General features: G+C 53.5%; 1 protein-coding gene across 1 annotated transcript in view; it reads left to right on the top strand.

The window, feature by feature from the left end:
- Positions 1 to 16,685, top strand: part of ADARB2 (adenosine deaminase RNA specific B2 (inactive)) — a 417,306-nt gene that overhangs the window by 369,659 nt on the left and 30,962 nt on the right. The window contains exons 5-7 of the mRNA XM_049626747.1: positions 5,616 to 5,784; positions 6,666 to 6,817; positions 14,959 to 15,127. Coding sequence (XP_049482704.1) covers positions 5,616 to 5,784; positions 6,666 to 6,817; positions 14,959 to 15,127 — 490 coding nt within the window. The remainder of the gene's footprint in view (positions 1 to 5,615; positions 5,785 to 6,665; positions 6,818 to 14,958; positions 15,128 to 16,685) is intronic.

Below are 16,685 nucleotides of genomic sequence, written 5' to 3'. Positions count from 1 at the left end.
TAGACAGCACTAATGGAATAGTGGCCCTTTGCCCCCGCGGTTTGAGATGCTATCACTGTATCCTACACCAACTTCCTGCATGACTTTGGGTCAATTTCTGGACTCTGCTCTGTTCCCCTTGTGGGACTTCATGCATCAGAACCATAGCAAGTTGTTACTGAGTCCTTGTAATCTGCTTGGTATCTCCCAGCTTTGTGTGCTACTATTGGTATTCTTTCCCAGAATTTCCTGGGTTTCCTACCAGAATCAACTTGCGTGGCTCAAATATAAATGACAGGACAAAACTATACTTTTCAACCCGATTTTCTTTGTCAGAAACAAAGCCCTAGTGCTGTTCCCGTCGGAACCATGTTAACCTCATCAATCACTTTAGAGAGGCTTCATGACGTCAGATCTTCCTGTCTGAGTATGTGGGACATCCACTTGTTCACGCTTTGTTGGTGTCTTGCAGGGGGAAGGGTAATGTTTTATTGGTTATTCGTCTTGATCATTTCTTGTTAAACTTATTCCTGTTATCTTGTTTGCTGCTGTAAACAGAGCGGTTTGTCCCTTACAGTCTCTTACCCGCTGTTGTGTGTACAGATGAAAGCTATTGATTTCTGTATATTAACTTGCACCCTATCCCCTTTCTGACTCTCTATTTCTAGCTGTATTCCAATTGGATTCTCCAGAGATTTCCACATATAAATCATAGCACGTTCAATAGCAACACTCTTACTTCTCCGTTCCAATTACTGTATCTCCAATTTCCTTCTCTTCTTGTGCTGGCTAATAACTTCAGCAAATGTTAAATAAGGAAGTTACCATGGGCATTCTTGCGGTATTCCTGGGCTCAGTGGACACCCCTCTAGTGTTTCCCCAGCAAGCATGACGCTGGGGGAGGGTGCATGTGCATATCCCTCTCTACCATGTATGTGAATATACCTGTCTCTACGTGTGTCTACACCTCTTTCTATATATTATATATGTGTGTGTGCCTGTGTGTATACCTCTGCCTACATATGTCTGTGTATGTGTGTACATCTCTCTATAACATGCATTTGTGTCTACATCCAACTCTCTATAACATTGTGCATGTGTATATATCTCTCTATATAACATATATACCTCTATAACATCTGTGTCTGTATACACATCTCTCTATAACGTGTGAGTATATCTAAATCTTTATAACGTGTATGTGTGTGTATATACCTATGTAATATATACATACACATACGTGTAAAATCACATTTAAAAATCCACCTATTTTTTATTGAGCTTTTACCAAAAGTAGTTGTTGGATTTTGTAGATGCCTTTTCAGTATCTGTAATTATAATCGTATTTTTGAATTGCATTTTGATTGAACCCATTTTTGCATTTCTGGAATAAACCACCCTTGTAGTAATTACTGTATTACTCTTTTCCTCCAATGCTTGGCGGTTAGAATTTTCAATACCTATAACCGAGGCTACCTGGAGTTTTCCTTCTGCACGTTCTCAGTCAGGTGGATAGATCAGTAACAGGCATTTCATGATAAAAATCATTTGAAGCCTTTCCTTGTCTTCATACGCTCTGGAACACTTTAAATAGCCTTGAAATTGTCTGCTACTTGAAGTTTGGTACAATTCTCCCACAAAACTAACTGGGCTTGGTGCTTTGCGGGCAGGGGCCTCTGACCACTTCGGTTCGTTCTGTATAACTCAGTATGGTTGTGTCTTCTATGTCCATGCCTCATGTCGCCCTTCAGAGTAACAGTCACCACAACAGGGGCCACAGCTCAGCACCTGTGTCCCAGAGCACATGGCCTCTGTGGCACCTACAAGTTCCAGAGTTTTCTGTCAGATCAGCTGGAGACTAGACTCACGTGAAACCTTCTCTTTGCCTGGCTTCTTCCCTCACCCTCTCTGTTTCCATAACTGCCTTCTAAGAGCCTCCGAGAGAACTCAATGAATCACTGCCTGGGAAGCCCAGGCCCCGGCCGGCTTGTAGAGACCCCAAGCACAGAGTTCTCTCCCTTCCCCTCCCCCTGATGACATTCTGTGTGCAGATTTTCATGATATTTATCATAATGCCTTATATTGTAGACATTTCTGTGTCTGAATCATCTCCCCAAATTCATGATAAATCCTTTGAAGAGTAGGACTGTGGCATGCGGCATGGAATGGCACACAGGAGGTGAAAAAGCAAATAGTGTGTCTCTAGGGGCACATAACTACACTGAATAAGGCAGAGCCCGGAGTCCAGAGAAGTGAGGATTAATGAAGGGTGAAGGGACAGCAGTTTCTGTTTCTACAGCTCCAACTTCCACAGAATCAAGAGAGGAGAATCAGACCGGCCCTCAAGAGAAATGGGGACAAGTCCCAAACCGTCCTCCGTTGCTAAGCTATCGGGCACGTGCACAGATATCTGAAGGTGGAAAAACTAAGGAAACCATTGTAAACGTTACTTTCCATTACTCTAAATACCTGCTTTAATTAAGCTGGGATCTGCAAAGCCATTTCTCCGTCAAGCTGGCTCGTCCACAACAGGCTCCACCGGATAACCACCTTTGCTAGAATTCGGCTCCCTGGCAGCTGGCCGGCCTTATCCCCTGGGACGAGGGCCTATTTATTGATCGATGACTCTCGGGTGCCCCCCAAGCGAGTGCCAGGATGCTGCAGGCAGTGGAATGGGAGCAGCTGATCTGGGGGCTGCTTTCAAACATTTTGCCAGTCCTGGGGAAGAAACCACAGGGGGTTAATCGGATCCTATGTTCCCTCTTCTCAGAGCAGCGCAGCTGACTGTGTGACCAGAACAAAAGAAGTGAGCATCCAATTGTTTCCTGAGATGTCCACAAAGCCACATCTCACATGGAGGGGGCCAGCGAGGGCCAGCCTGGCCAGGGCACTGGGCAGTCTGGGGCCACAGAAATGGAGACGAAGGAAGGAAGGAAGGAAGGAAGGAAGGAAGGAAGGAGTAGAATGGACGGACACGCAGAAAGAAACACTGCTGCATCCCATCCATCCATCAGGCAGTCTCGCCTTAACACACAGAGGGCCCCCTGGCCCCCTCCCCCACTGCACACACAGAGGGCCAGTCTCCTGACCGCAGGGGGATGTGTGGTGCTCCCCCACTCCACATCTTTCCTTCTTTTTTCCTCTCCTGTTTTATTTCAAAAGAACGACCCACACTTACGGGGCAGGCACGGGCAGATGTCATCTGGGCTTGAGAACTAAGTTCTGAGGGACTCAACAGAGCAATACCACCATCTGCTAACCTGTCGGGTATCTGCTGACCACACGCAGCACAGAATTCAGGACCCCACAAGCTGCAGGTGGGGTCCTGTTTTTTGCTTAACAGGTGCATCTGGCTTATGGTTTCCTGATACCATCTTCCCATGCAGCACCTGGAAATCAGATTTGTTACTAACTCAGGAAAACTGACTGGATTGTCCCAGGTGACCCATCCAATTATGCGGACTCTCCAGGGAGACCCTTCTTGAAATATTTTGTGGCAATTCTGACTCCTGAAGGAATCCACCATCTACATGAAGAGAAAATATGGCTACATTCGTGGACCCATAAGCCCACTAGGTCAGTGCATTGAGCAGCCGAGCTTCACCGAACCAGGAATACCCACTGTGTGACCTACTGAAGGGGAGGCACAAGCCACCTGTGTGGGGCCAGCAGCTGGCTCCCCCCCCCCCACCTCCAAGCCCCCACGATGGGGGAGTGGACACCCCAGGCCCGTTTGGACTGAAGGCGCAGCTTCAGTACAAGGGAGGAAGTCACAACATTTATTACTCACAGATCTCAGCAGCCTAGGTGCAGGGGGCACAGGGGACACAGGGGTATAGAGTGTGCCGGGGGCACAGGGGTACCGGGGTGCAGGGGGAACGGGGTGGGGGGTACAGAGAGAGCAGGGGGCACAGGGGGTGCAGGGGGTACAGAGGGTACAGGGAGCCAGGGGGTGCAGGGGGCACAGCCACAGGAGACACAGAGAGCGGGTACCAGCACCGCTTACTCACAGGGTCACTCACTTCCACTCCGAGCGTTTCCTTAAAAAGGGCCCCGGAACAGCCCGAAGGGGAGCGTAGGGGGCGAATCGGGAGCGGGATCCGGCTGTGCAGTCAGGACCACAAACTCGGCCTGTGGCCTTCCAGGGCCCCCCTAAATGCAGGTGACCCACCACTTGTGAAAACGGGAGTTTGGGGTTCGTTCTTAAGGTTTCTTTGGCTTTGTTCCCCGTTCTTGCAGAGAATGCCCTTTTCCTTGGACTGTGGTCACAGCGAGCACTGTCCTGAGACGGTTAAATCAAGGAGCCTCCACCGTGGGAATGACCCATCCGCTCCCGGCCTCAGGAGGCCCCCGCAGGCCCCTCACCTGCGCAGGGACGGGGGAGGGGGTGGCGGGGAGACGGTGCCGGGGCCCCTCGGGACCCCCGCCAGCCCCTCACCCGCGCAGGGACGGGGGGGGGGGGGGGGGAACAGAGCTTCACATACACTCCCCCCCGCCACGGAGTTCCTGTCTGTGCTGCGGCTCTGGTGGCGCCCAAACAGGACACTCACCATTTGCACGCCGTCTGTGACCGCGGCCGCGCGCATTGCCCTCAGGTCCCGCGGCCTCCACGTGGCTCCTGAACCGCGGCGGTGAAGCGAGGCCGCGCTGGTGGGGGATGGGGCGGCTCCCACTTCTGTGCCGGGCCGCAGAGGGGGCGGCCCCACCACACACCCCAGGCCCCCGGCCCTGAAATGCAATTGTCACCGGGGCCTCGGGGCCCAGGGCGCCGAGCCTGTGACGCAGGCACGTGCCCGCCCCGCAGGCCCGGTCGGTCGCGGCGGCCCCACGCGGGGAGCCGGGGCAGACGGTAGCTCTCGGGGTCAGCGTGCGCGGGTGCGTCGTCCGCCCCGCCCCCGCCTGGCTCCCGGCGCCACCCCCCACCCCCGCCCCCGTGCTCGACACGCCCCCAGCAGCCAATCCCAGCCCGCGCGGCGGGGCGCGCGGGGCGGGTTTCCGGGCGGGCGTCAGCCGGGGCCTCTGGGCGCGGCCAGGCCACGTGCTCCGGGCCCGGCCCTCGAAGCGACGCGTCGCGGCCGCCGGAGCGCCAGCGGGCCGCCAGACCTCCCGGCCGGTGTCCGTCACACCCGCCTCCGCGGGGCGCTACTCGCGAGAGTGGGCAGCCCCTCCGCGTGCGTCCGGAATCAGCAGGGGCACGCTCGGGCGCCCCCGCGGGTCTCGAGTTGGGCAGTAAGGCGTTCTCGGGACCGAGCTTTCTGCTGGCCGTCCGGTCCCTGAGCCGGCTGGGCCCGAGACCCCAGGCACCTGTCGTTAAGTGCGGCCCCCGTACCCGGCCCGCGGTGTGGTGCCCGCTCATACGGGGCTTCCAGGCTGGGGCCGCCAGGGTCCCGTGAGGGGAGGGCGGCCTCGCTCCCGCACGGGGGTCCGACGGGAGGGGTGTGATGGGGGATCTGACGGGGGGGTCTGATGGAGGCCTGACGAGGGGCGCATCTGACGGAGGTCTGACGGGGGTCTGGGGGGCTGGTCCGACGGGAGGTCCGACAGGGGGAATCTGAGGGGGGGTTCTGACAGGGGCCTGAGAGATGGGGATTCTGACAGGCGTCTGATGGGGGTCTGATGCCCTCTCTGTCCCCCAGGCTTGGACGTCAGGCAGGCACAGGTCATCGTCCTGTCCTCGGGCACCAAGTGCATCAGCGGCGAGCACATCAATGACCAGGGGCTGGTGGTCAACGACTGCCACGCGGAGATCGTGGCCCGGAGGGCGCTGGTCCACTTCCTGTATGCACAGCTGGAGCTACACCTCAGGTAAGCAGCAGCCCCAGGGATGGGCCTGTGTGGACAGCCGTCTGCCCACAGCACATTGGGACCCAGACGGTGCGTCCGCTGAGCGCTGGCCAGGCTGAAATGCCAGGCCTCCTTCTCCTCCGGCCTCCCTCCTGGGGCACCTGCTCGCCCACGGGTGGCTGCAGCAGATGGTCTGCAGGGTGCATGTGCCCTGCCTGCCCACACGTACAAACACGCCAGGTAACAGACTTATCCCCCCACTAATGGGGACTGTTCAGGCCCAAGCGGCCACCACAAAACACCACAAGCTCCCAATCACTCGCAGCTCTCGCTGGACGTCCAGGGTTCAAGGGGCAGCAGGTCTGGTGTCTGATGAGACGCTGCATCCTGGGTCACAGGCAGTGTCTTCTCCTGTGTCCTCCTCATGTGGGGAAGGGGCGAGGGGGCGCCCTGGGGTCTCCTTCATAAGGACACTAATCCCATCATGGGGGCCCCACCTCATGGCCTCCTCCCCTCCCAGAGGCCCCACGTGCTGACACTGACATCCTGGGGTGCAGGACTCCAGCATATTGAGTTGGGGGACACGAACGTCCAGCCTCTAGCAAGGTGGTCGCCCAAGGGCAGTGTCTCCACACGACTACAGCACCCCACAAACCCAGCCACAGGCATCTGGAGTGGTGCCCTCTTGAGGCCGGACACATGGCTGGGGGCACAGAACAGAACTGCTGTCCCTGGGTCCCCCTTCCCCATTTCACTGCCACCTGCTCTAGACGCAGTAGGCAGAGGGCAACAAGAAAGACACGGGGAAATAAGACACAAAATAAGATGCAAAGGCATCGGCCCAATGGGCGCCTTTCCTGTTGGTTCATAATGAGTGACGAGGACCCTCTCTCTGACCCTAGCAAGCGGCGGGAGGACTCAGAGCACTCGATATTCGAACGGTCCAAGGACGGCGGCTACCGGCTGCGGGACAACGTGCTGTTCCATCTCTACGTGAGCACGTCCCCCTGCGGAGATGCCAGGCTGCACTCACCCTACGAGATCACGGCCGACCGTAAGACACAGCCCCCTCCCCTCCACCGGCCCCCGGGCCAGGCCTTCTGTGCTGAGCATGCTCACTCGTGTGGCCTGGCTGCCCCCTCAGCCTCCAAACCCTCCTGTGAATCGCCCACATCACTGAGAGCAAGGTGGCTTGAAAAGCTAAAATTAGCTATTTAATTGCTATGGTTCTCTGCCTCATTTCAGTTGATCAGCGGCCCCTGCCCCGCTCTGCACAAGAGAGGGGAGGAGATGGGGAGAGAATTACGCAGAGAAAGAGCAGGTCCAGGTGGCTTTGCTCACCTGTGTTTGCAGCTTTGCAGAGAATAACGCTGAGCATGTTTATTTATGTGTAACTAAGCCAGCAGTGGGTGTCGCCCCGGGTAGCAAACCCCGGTGTGAGTGCTGGGCAGGACCTGCCCTCTTGAGCGTTTGGTCAGAGCAGATGTGGACAGATGGGGTCCACCCAACAGGGGGGACGCTGTGTTCTGCAGTGCGGGGACACAGCCGGCCTCTCCTGTGTGGGTCTGATGACATCAGCATCTCGGGAAGAGTGTTCAGCTGCTGCAGAGTGCCAGTAAATTCTCTTCCTGATATTATTCGTGCGTGCAACATGTATCGTGCGTGCATGCACCCCCACACATGCACACACATGCACATGCACACACAGACCCCTCCCAAAAGCAGCACCAGGCAGACCGTCTGAGGCAGGCAGTGAAATTAGACGCATATATTGTGAGGTATCTGCTCCCAGTAAAGACGCTGACTCATCCTGGGAAATCTTCAGTTGAGGTGCAGCAGACGAGACACACGTAGAGAAGGTTTATTTTTGGCTTCTGATTTCCCCCACGGAAGGCTGCGTTTGTGTTCTAATTGCCAGTGGAAGGACAGAGAAGCACTTTCTGAATGCCCAGGCTTTGCTGAGATAAAGCAGGTGCAGAGGAAGAGCACTTTTGAGAAACCCTACGTGTACTGAACTTAACCTAGTTCTCTAACACGGATTGCAGCCTGTCCAAAAAGATCCATTCCCCTTTCCTCCAGATTTGCTCCAAGACCCTCACTCTCCCCTGTGGAGAGTGGTCGGGGAGATCCCCATAGTGTGGCTCTGAGTAACAGTGTCACCCCTCTCTTCCCCCACGGTTGCTGGAACCCAACAGCACAGCTGGGGTGGATTAGAAACAACAGGCATTGGCTGCCCACAATCTGGGGACGGGGAGTGCAGGACCCAGTGTCTGGGGGAGCCGCTGTATCCTCACGTGGGTGGGGAGGTACGGGGGCTCTGCAGGGGCTCCCTCCCAAGGGCAGTGATCAATCACATCAGGGGGGCCCCTCATGGCCTCATCACCCCCAGAGGCCCCTCCTCTTGACTCCATCCCCTTGGGGCTGGGGCTTCAACACAAGAGTTGGTCTAAGTTGTGTGTCCAACACAAACGTCCAGCCCAGAGCCACACCCTATGGAAAGCAAATGCAACTGAGAGTCAGGATAAGGGAGCTCCCTAAATATAGGGGCCTTTTGGGGAGCTTCCCCGGGAGCTGGCAGGTGACAGCAGGCACCCCCCCCCCCAGGGGTAGAGCAGGGACCCTTCACTGTCACACATCCCAGAGAAAGGAGGAGAAACAACATGGAACAGATTCATTTTTCCTGGAGGGTTCATCAAGCTGCATCTCCAGGAGACCGGCTTCCTGTATAAAACTGTGAACTGTGCTCCATTAGACAGCTGCTTAGAACTGTCTTTCCATTTGCTCCCAAAAGTCTGGCGTCATGAAGACCCAGGAGCCCTGAGGTCTGGGAGGAGAGGTCTGGCAGAATGTTCAGGGCCGGCCCTAATTTACCCACTTCCTCCTGAGGCCGGCATGGCCAAGTGGAGACAGCCTGAGACCCACTGTGTCCCCCTGCCTCTCTGAGCGCAGCACCCACCACGGCCTCCCAGCCCCCCCCCCCCCCCCGCCCCGGTTCCAACTTGCAAAGCCAGTGGTTCAGAAAAACAAACAAATACATCCTCAGATGCACCCTAGGGCTCATTTCCTGACACAGATGTCTTTTATTTCGTGGTGCTTTTAGAAGTGGCAGGTGCTGCTAGGAAGAAAATAGAGCATCTTCCTCACATTTTTACCGCAGATATGCCAGGCAGGAACGAGCTGCTGCTGGGGCTTATTTTTAAAAAAATTTTTTTAACGTTTATTTATTTGTGAGAGAGAGAGAGACAGAGCACGAGTGGGGCAGGGGCAGAGAGAGAGGGAGACACAGAATCTAAAGCAGGCTCCAGGCTCTGAGCTGTCAGCACAGAGCTCGACGCAGGGCTCAAACTCATGAACTGTGAGATCATGACCTGAGCCAAAGTTGGACACTCAACCACCTAAGCCACCTAGGTGCAGGGGTTATTTAGACCGCAGCCTCTGGCACTTCCTCCCCAGGACCACCGAGGAGGGGCTCTCGGCAAGTCTGGACTCAGACTCCCAGCCAGAGCACACATCACCTCCCTGCACTCTCAGCAAAGCCAGCACTGGCTCCTGACAACCCTGCATGGAAGGGCTTCCCAGGGAACCTGCAGCCATTGCCCAGTGCATGCCTTTGCTTCAGAAGGAGGGCGCACAGGGGAGATGTGGGCAACTGGGCCTCTGCTCTCAGGGGCTCTTGCCAGGGAGCCAGTGGGGACAAGTCCCTGCAGGATGTGCAGGCCTGTGGGGCCATCCACTCCCAGAAGTCAGCGCCTCTACCTCCAACAGGTAACCCTGGAGAATCCAGCCCGGCTCCATGTTCCTAAACGGAGCTCTGGAATCACAGCCCCAAAGGTGCATGGACACAGATGCGCTGGGTCCACCCATACCCAGGAGCCCCAGCGCTGGAGCTGAGACCTCCCCAGGCCCTCCACACCTTCCCCGCCTGCTGCCCACCACATCCCCGCATTTGTCCTCAGCCTCCTCTGCTCAGCAGGAAGCAACAGTGCTCCAGGCTCTCCTCCCCCACACACACGCACAAGACACGTGCGCACACACAGGGACACCCATGTGAACACACACATCTCGACAGGTGTGTGATGCATCAGGAGCTGTAATCACACCTGAATCACATACTGAGTCTAAGAGAAAGTTCTGGACACAGCTGCTGACATCATTCCCCTTCGTCTAAAGAGTGCAGTATGGCAAGGAAGTTCTGTAGAGAGGTCTGGACAGCCAGTAAGCCAGTGTCACATGCCACAAGGCCCGGCAGAGAACCGAATCTGACCTGGTGTTTCCAAGAACAAGTGCCACAGAGCGATGGTGGCCATCCACCACGATGCCTGGCCCTGTTGTCTCAGGGGCTCTAATGGGTCCATGACTCCCTGACCCTGTCCATGTCTCAGACAACACTGAGCCCTGTGCTGTGAAGCAGCCTCACCTCCCTCAGACGCCTGCAGCTCAAAAAATTCTAAATTCCCCAGTTTTATTTTTTTCCTCAAAAATATTCATCTAGATAGATCGTAATTCTTCCTTCCTAGAGTCTTTAAAAGTGAAATCAAAACCAATCGGTCTGAAATGTTTGCGAGGCGTGTTGCCTGCCAGGAGGCGAGCTGTTTCCAAACCCAGCTTCTCTATCGGGATCACCTGGGGAGTCTCACAAATGTGGCTTCCTGCCACCACTCTTCCTAAGATTCTGGTGTATTCAGGGTAGAGTGGGGAACTTTTAAAACCTCCCAGTGTTCTGAGAATCTGACATGTTTCCAGCAACAGGACTCAAAATCCCCTAGCGGCCTCCTGCCCAGATTGGGTCTGCATGCAAAAGGGGTCTCCCAGAGTCTCTGCAGGGGCCAGGCTGGCGTGGAGGGCAGGTGGACAAGGCTCTTACCAGTAGGGATGAGCCTATGCTATGACGGTCATTGGTCTTGGCGACCCAGAGCAACTCCATTCATTCCCCAAGGCCAGAGCCACAAGGGTGATGTCATGTCCTGAATGGCTGTGGGCAGAGCTGGGCTGGCCCCAGCTGGCTGTGAGGGGAGCCTCCATAGACAAGATCCAGGGCCCTTCACTGCGGCTGAGCAAGCACCATCCTCCTGACTCACCAACATCATTAATGCAAATGCCTTTCATGGTGCATCTTTTAAATAACCTGGGAAACTCAGTTCTTACTGCCATTTTCCAAGATTTAACCGCGTAAATTCTCCCCTCCATCTTCCCCCAAATGCTATGACAAAGGGCATGACTGCATCATATCTCACAAGCACGTACTAAATGCCAGTATGTTCTAAGCCTGCTCCATTGGTTGTACCTAGGGGAGTTCAAGAGCTTAGACCAAAATCACATACAAAGTCTGGAAGTCTAAAGCACTTTCCTGAAAGCCCTATCTTCAGGTTTCTGCCCACTGAGTCACAGACGTGTGCAACATATGACAATATCGGTGCACCATAGAAAAAACACATTCAGGGGCGCCTGGATGGCGCAGTCGGTTAAGCGTCCGACTTCAGCCAGGTCACGATCTCGCGGTCCGTGAGTTCGAGCCCCGCGTCAGGCTCTGGGCTGATGGCTCGGAGCCTGGAGCCTGTTTCCGATTCTGTGTCTCCCTCTCTCTCTGCCCCTCCCCCGTTCATGCTCTGTCTCTCTTTGCCCCAAAAATAAATAAAAAAAAAAAAAAAACGTTAAAAAAAAAAGAAAAAACACATTCAGATGACCTCATAACTGACCACCATCACGATCACCACTGTGTCACATAAGACAAAGGACACCCACATGACTACACGATGGATGATGCAGACACTATTACAGTAAATACTGGATCTCACCGTAGGTGTACCTTCTGGGATACATACACCTTTTAAAGATGATTTAGAAATTAAAAGTTTATCTGTTGCTTAGAAATAATGTTTTCCATTCCTACTCCTTTCTCCCCCATTTCTGGCTCTCTTTCTGCCAACGGCGTTGCAGCAGCCATGTCTTGCTCTTTAGACACAGCTGTGCTCCCTAGGTGGGCTCCTTCAATTGCCACTGATCTCTGCTTTCTTTCCAGTCTCTCCTAAAAATTAAAAATTCACTTGAAAACCCTGTAAAGCATATGACAATCCTTACTTTATCTTGACATCCATCTTCACAGGTAAGGGCTCGAGATTGATAAATGCCATAATGAAGAGTCTGAGGACTTAGAGTACTAGCAGCAGATTAGAATATTCCTATAGATTTGGGGGTATCAGCATGCACAAGGCAGGCAGGGTCTCAACACTGCACACCCCCAGGGTCTCCCGGGTGCACTACACCACAGCCCATGCAGATCCAGTCCATGCAGCCTCTGGCTGGACTGCTGTTTTGTTCTGCTTCAAGTGCCAACTTTAGCTCTCTCTCCCCGCTCACAATAAGGCAAGAAAGAACTGGAGGAAGTGGGCTCACCAACACTCAGAGCACGCCCCGCCCCCAGGATGGATCATGCTCATCAGGGAGCATGCTGGGGAAGGCAGCCTGAGACACAGCACTTCCAAAAATAAACACTTTTCAGGAGTGCCTCATGCACCTGGCTCTTCAGGCAAAATTAATCCACCTGAGAACTTTGAGTTAACTCCTACAAACCAATTGCTGACTGAAGCCAGGACTCCCTGTTGTCAGGGCATTAACGGACCGTAAAGTCTACTGCATGGAAAGTCAGTTGTGCAGAAGCAGAGGGTAAGAATTTAGAAAAACCTTACAATATATCGGGCAACTTCCAAAGTCTGAAAAAGTACACAACAGTTGGAGCACCAAGAGAATGACAAGGACGCTATAATTAATACAAAGAGACGGGCAGAAAGTACCATATTCCCTGAGAAAATATCCCCATCATAGGGGGATATGACAAGCTCTATGACACTGTGGTAAACTGTGGGAACTGAGGTGTATTGGTCCTCCACTCTCCCAGTGCTGCCTGCCACAGGAAGTCGATGAGATAAGTAAGACCCCACCTGGGCAGTGTAAAGAGTCAGGTCAAAGCAAATGTTTGCTCGAGCGTCTTGAGTCATATGAATGATTTGATGTTCATTTTACCATCGTCACCATTACTGTCATCATCTCTGTCATTATATCATCTTCTACATCATCGTCATCATGTCTCCTCATCACCATTACCGTCGTCACCATCACCCTCATAATCACCACCATTGTCATCATCACCATCATCGACATCACCATCCTGACCACCATTATAATCACCATCATCATCATCACCACCATTATCCTCACATCCATCATCACCACGATCATCACCATTACCATCATCACCATCATCATCATCACCATCGTCACCATCGTCATCATCACCACTGTCACCATCACCATCATCCTCATCTCCATCATCACTATCACCATCATCACCACCATCATCATCATCACCACCGTTGTCATCATCGCCATCATCACTACCATCACCATCAACATCACCATCATCACCACTGTCACCATCACCATCACCCTCATCACCACCACCATCACCCTCATCTCCATCATCACTATCACCATCATCACCACCATCGTCATCACCACCATTGTCATCATCACCATCATCACTACCATCACCATCATCACCACTCACCACCACCATCACCATCATCACCATTTCCATCATCACTATCACCATCATCATCACCATTACCATCATTACCATATCCATCATCATCACCATCATCGTCATCATCATGACCACCAGCATCACCATTACCATCATCATCATCACCATCACTGTCATGATGATCATCACTATCACCACCAGAGTATTTGTCATCATCTGATTTCCTAGTGCCATTGAAAGCAACAGAGATTTGTACCCTCACTGTCATCATTGTGGGGCATCCCTGGCTTGCATACCCAGGGCTCAGTCTCTCATCTTGGTTCTTCCTTCTGTGGATGACTTACAGATCAGTCAAAATTGGATCTCATCAAGTACCTCATTGGTGAGGATCAAAAAGCAATCTGAAACCTCTTAAAAGTTTACTTTCTTCAAGGAGTATAGCAATCTTTCTCCCTAAGACATGGGCTTGAGGTACAATGGAAATGTAGTCAAAGAACTTCAGTTCCTACAAACAATGATAAAATAGACTGGAAATTACTTTGAGATCTATAAAAGAAGGTGCCTATATAAATCCACATATTTTTTATTATTTTATGCCTTCAGTAATGATAAATAAGAGAGAAATCCTATTTCCAGGACTTCAAAACTTAAATAGAACATTTTTAAAGGAAGTATCTTTAGTATCCATGCATGTCACCATATGTATGTAAATGCTGGAATAACTGTGCTATATATCATTTGTATGCAAAGCAGTTAACCATTTCCATATCCCAATATAATCCAGACTTAATGTGCAGAACTTTTTTAAAGAAAGACAGGATAAAAACAATCTTCACCTTGTTCATGCTAGTTCTCCAAATAACCATGGACTATGGGGTGTGGCGTAGGTGTGTGTGTCTGTGTGTGTGTGTGGAGGGGGCTCCAGAAAGGAAAGGAGAATATGAAATGAAGGCATGAGGGACCCACAGGAACCAGTTCATAGGCTCCATCTCGTCCTCATAGAGACCCTGGGTGACAATGGACACCCTGTTGTACTGTCCATGCCCTATCTCATCCACCCCCATAGCCCAGGAGGCAGGCACCATGATTCGCCCTAGTTTAAGATGCAATAATTATGTCACAGTGGTCGTGAGTAACTTTCCCAGGGTTAAGGAGCTAGGAAACGTAGGGCCTACAGAACACAGCCCTCAGGCCAGATCCCACCCACTTCCTTTCTGTATGGCCCGTGAATGAAGCATGGTTTTCACATTTTTAGATGGCTGAGAAAGGTGAAAAGAGAAATATCTCCCAACAAATGAAAGTTATATGGAACTCAAATTTCAGCATCCATAAAGTGGAATGCAGCCACACTCATTCACTGACCTGTCTATGCTGTGGCAGCACAGTGAGTGGCTGGACAGAGGCCAAAAGGCCACAGAGCCTCTGATATTTACTGTCTGGCCCATTATACAAAGTCAGCTGACCTGGTCTAGAGGTGGCACTCTGGAGCCCAGCTCTGCACCAGTCACTGGCCCCCTCCACTGGGACACTTATCTGTGCTTCCCCAGACTAGCAGGTGTCTAGGGGGCCCCCCTCCTCCCACACCACTCCAGGTGGGGATTCACCCTCTGCACAAACAGGGTCCCAGCCTCTCACAGCTGCCTCTTACCTCCTAGTCAACAGCAGTAAGCACATCGTCAGGAAGCTCCGTGGACATCTACGCACCAAGATCGAGTCTGGGGAAGGGACCGTCCCTGTCCGGGGCCCCAGCACCGTACAGACATGGGATGGCGTCCTGCTGGGTGAGCAACTGGTCACCATGTCCTGCACAGACAAGATCGCCAGGTAACGGCCCCCTTGCTCACATCCGCCCAGGTGGCTGCGGCCTGGCGAGGTCTGAGTGAGGGTGGAACAGGGAAGGTGTCCTGGGGGAGCAGGAAGCCTTATCCCTCTGCCTCTCTCACAGGCCACACTCTCAGCTGCATGTGTGTGCCCAAGCGAGGGCCTGGTTGCTGCAGGCTTCGGCCAGCAGGCACGCTCACAGAAACATGGGCTCAGGGCAGCATCACAGTGGTCCAGCTCCACCAGGCTGGCTCACGGAGCCATCGGGAAGCAGACAGAGCTTTCCAGGCCCACCTTTGCTGAGCACAGCCCTGGGAGCCACTCCCCACCCAAGCAGCCAGCCCACCTCACAGACCCCACAGCTCTCCAGAAAGCTGGGCCTTCTTGCCTCCAGCATGTGCACCCTGCCATCAGATCTCCCTAAAGTGTGACAGACCTTCCAGAAAACGTGTCCACCCATGATGCCAGCTGGGTGGGAGTTCCCCCTCTGTGCCAGGAGAGAGGCTCTTTTTAGATGGAACATCAAAAGTCCCCCCTTGAAGGCTCTGGGCAGGGAGCCAGCAGGAGGAAGAGGGATTTACAAAGGGCATGCAGGTGCCCCTCAAAGGCACCTTGTCCTCAGGGAGAGCCCTCTTGCTCACGACCCCACCACCCTCTTCCTGTGCTCCCAGATGCCATCCCCACAGAGGAGCGTTCCTGTCACTTGGGTTTGGAAACCATCCCAGAGCACCTAGGGATGGCAGGGAGGGAACACTGCAGCAAGAGTTTGCCCCAAGACAGCCGTAAACTGTTCCAGAGCCACCCTGATGGTGACAGTAACAATGAGGTTATTGTTAAGAGTGCATCAAAACATCTCTTGGACACTTGGTTATGCTCATTAATCTGTAATCTGTAAACTAAGTAAAAATAGTGAGTTCTATGTAGATGGGGTCTTGGAGCGAGCCCCACCCCACCCAGCCACATTGCTGTCCCCAAGGTCCTTGGCCTGGAAAGCCCTCGGGTTGGAACTCACCAGAGACAGGAGAGCAAGGTTAAGGGGTGGGGGTAATGTGGAGGCCCAAGGGAAGCCAGACCAGGTGCAAGCAATGGAGGACCACACCTAGAATGTGCCACTGCCATGGGGGGACCTGGAGGCAAGATGAGGGTGGCAGGGTGTCCCCACAGGGACCAGGGAAGGTGCACCCTCCCAGGTATGGTTCCCGGGAGGTGGACACCAGTGAGGCAGGACTGTCTGCCCATCGGTCGATCAGATGACACCTAGCACAGGGCTGGGCATGCCCACTGCTCCGCAGGTGTTTGCTGACTGGCCAGACGCCTGCTTTACCAGAAGATGCGGTGTGTCTCCTGGGAGGCCAAGAGAGGAGCTGTTGGGTGAGGCAAGAGCAAGGACAGGGCAGAGCGAGGGGAGGCCACTGTCTGTGGGCCGGGGACCCAGGCCTGCCCCAGGCCACTGCAGGCCCTGCACATGGCGCCCCTGCCTCCTCAGACTTCTCAGGCTGAGTGGCAAAGCCAAATTCTCCTGGGGAATTACCAAATAGCTGCAGGAAAAGTAGGGCCATTT

Source organism: Panthera uncia, chromosome B4, assembly GCF_023721935.1.
Source record: "Panthera uncia isolate 11264 chromosome B4, Puncia_PCG_1.0, whole genome shotgun sequence".
NCBI classification, from domain to species: domain Eukaryota; kingdom Metazoa; phylum Chordata; class Mammalia; order Carnivora; family Felidae; genus Panthera; species Panthera uncia.
Note: the sequence above shows the minus strand (reverse complement) of the source record. Positions and strands in the feature narration are given on the sequence as shown.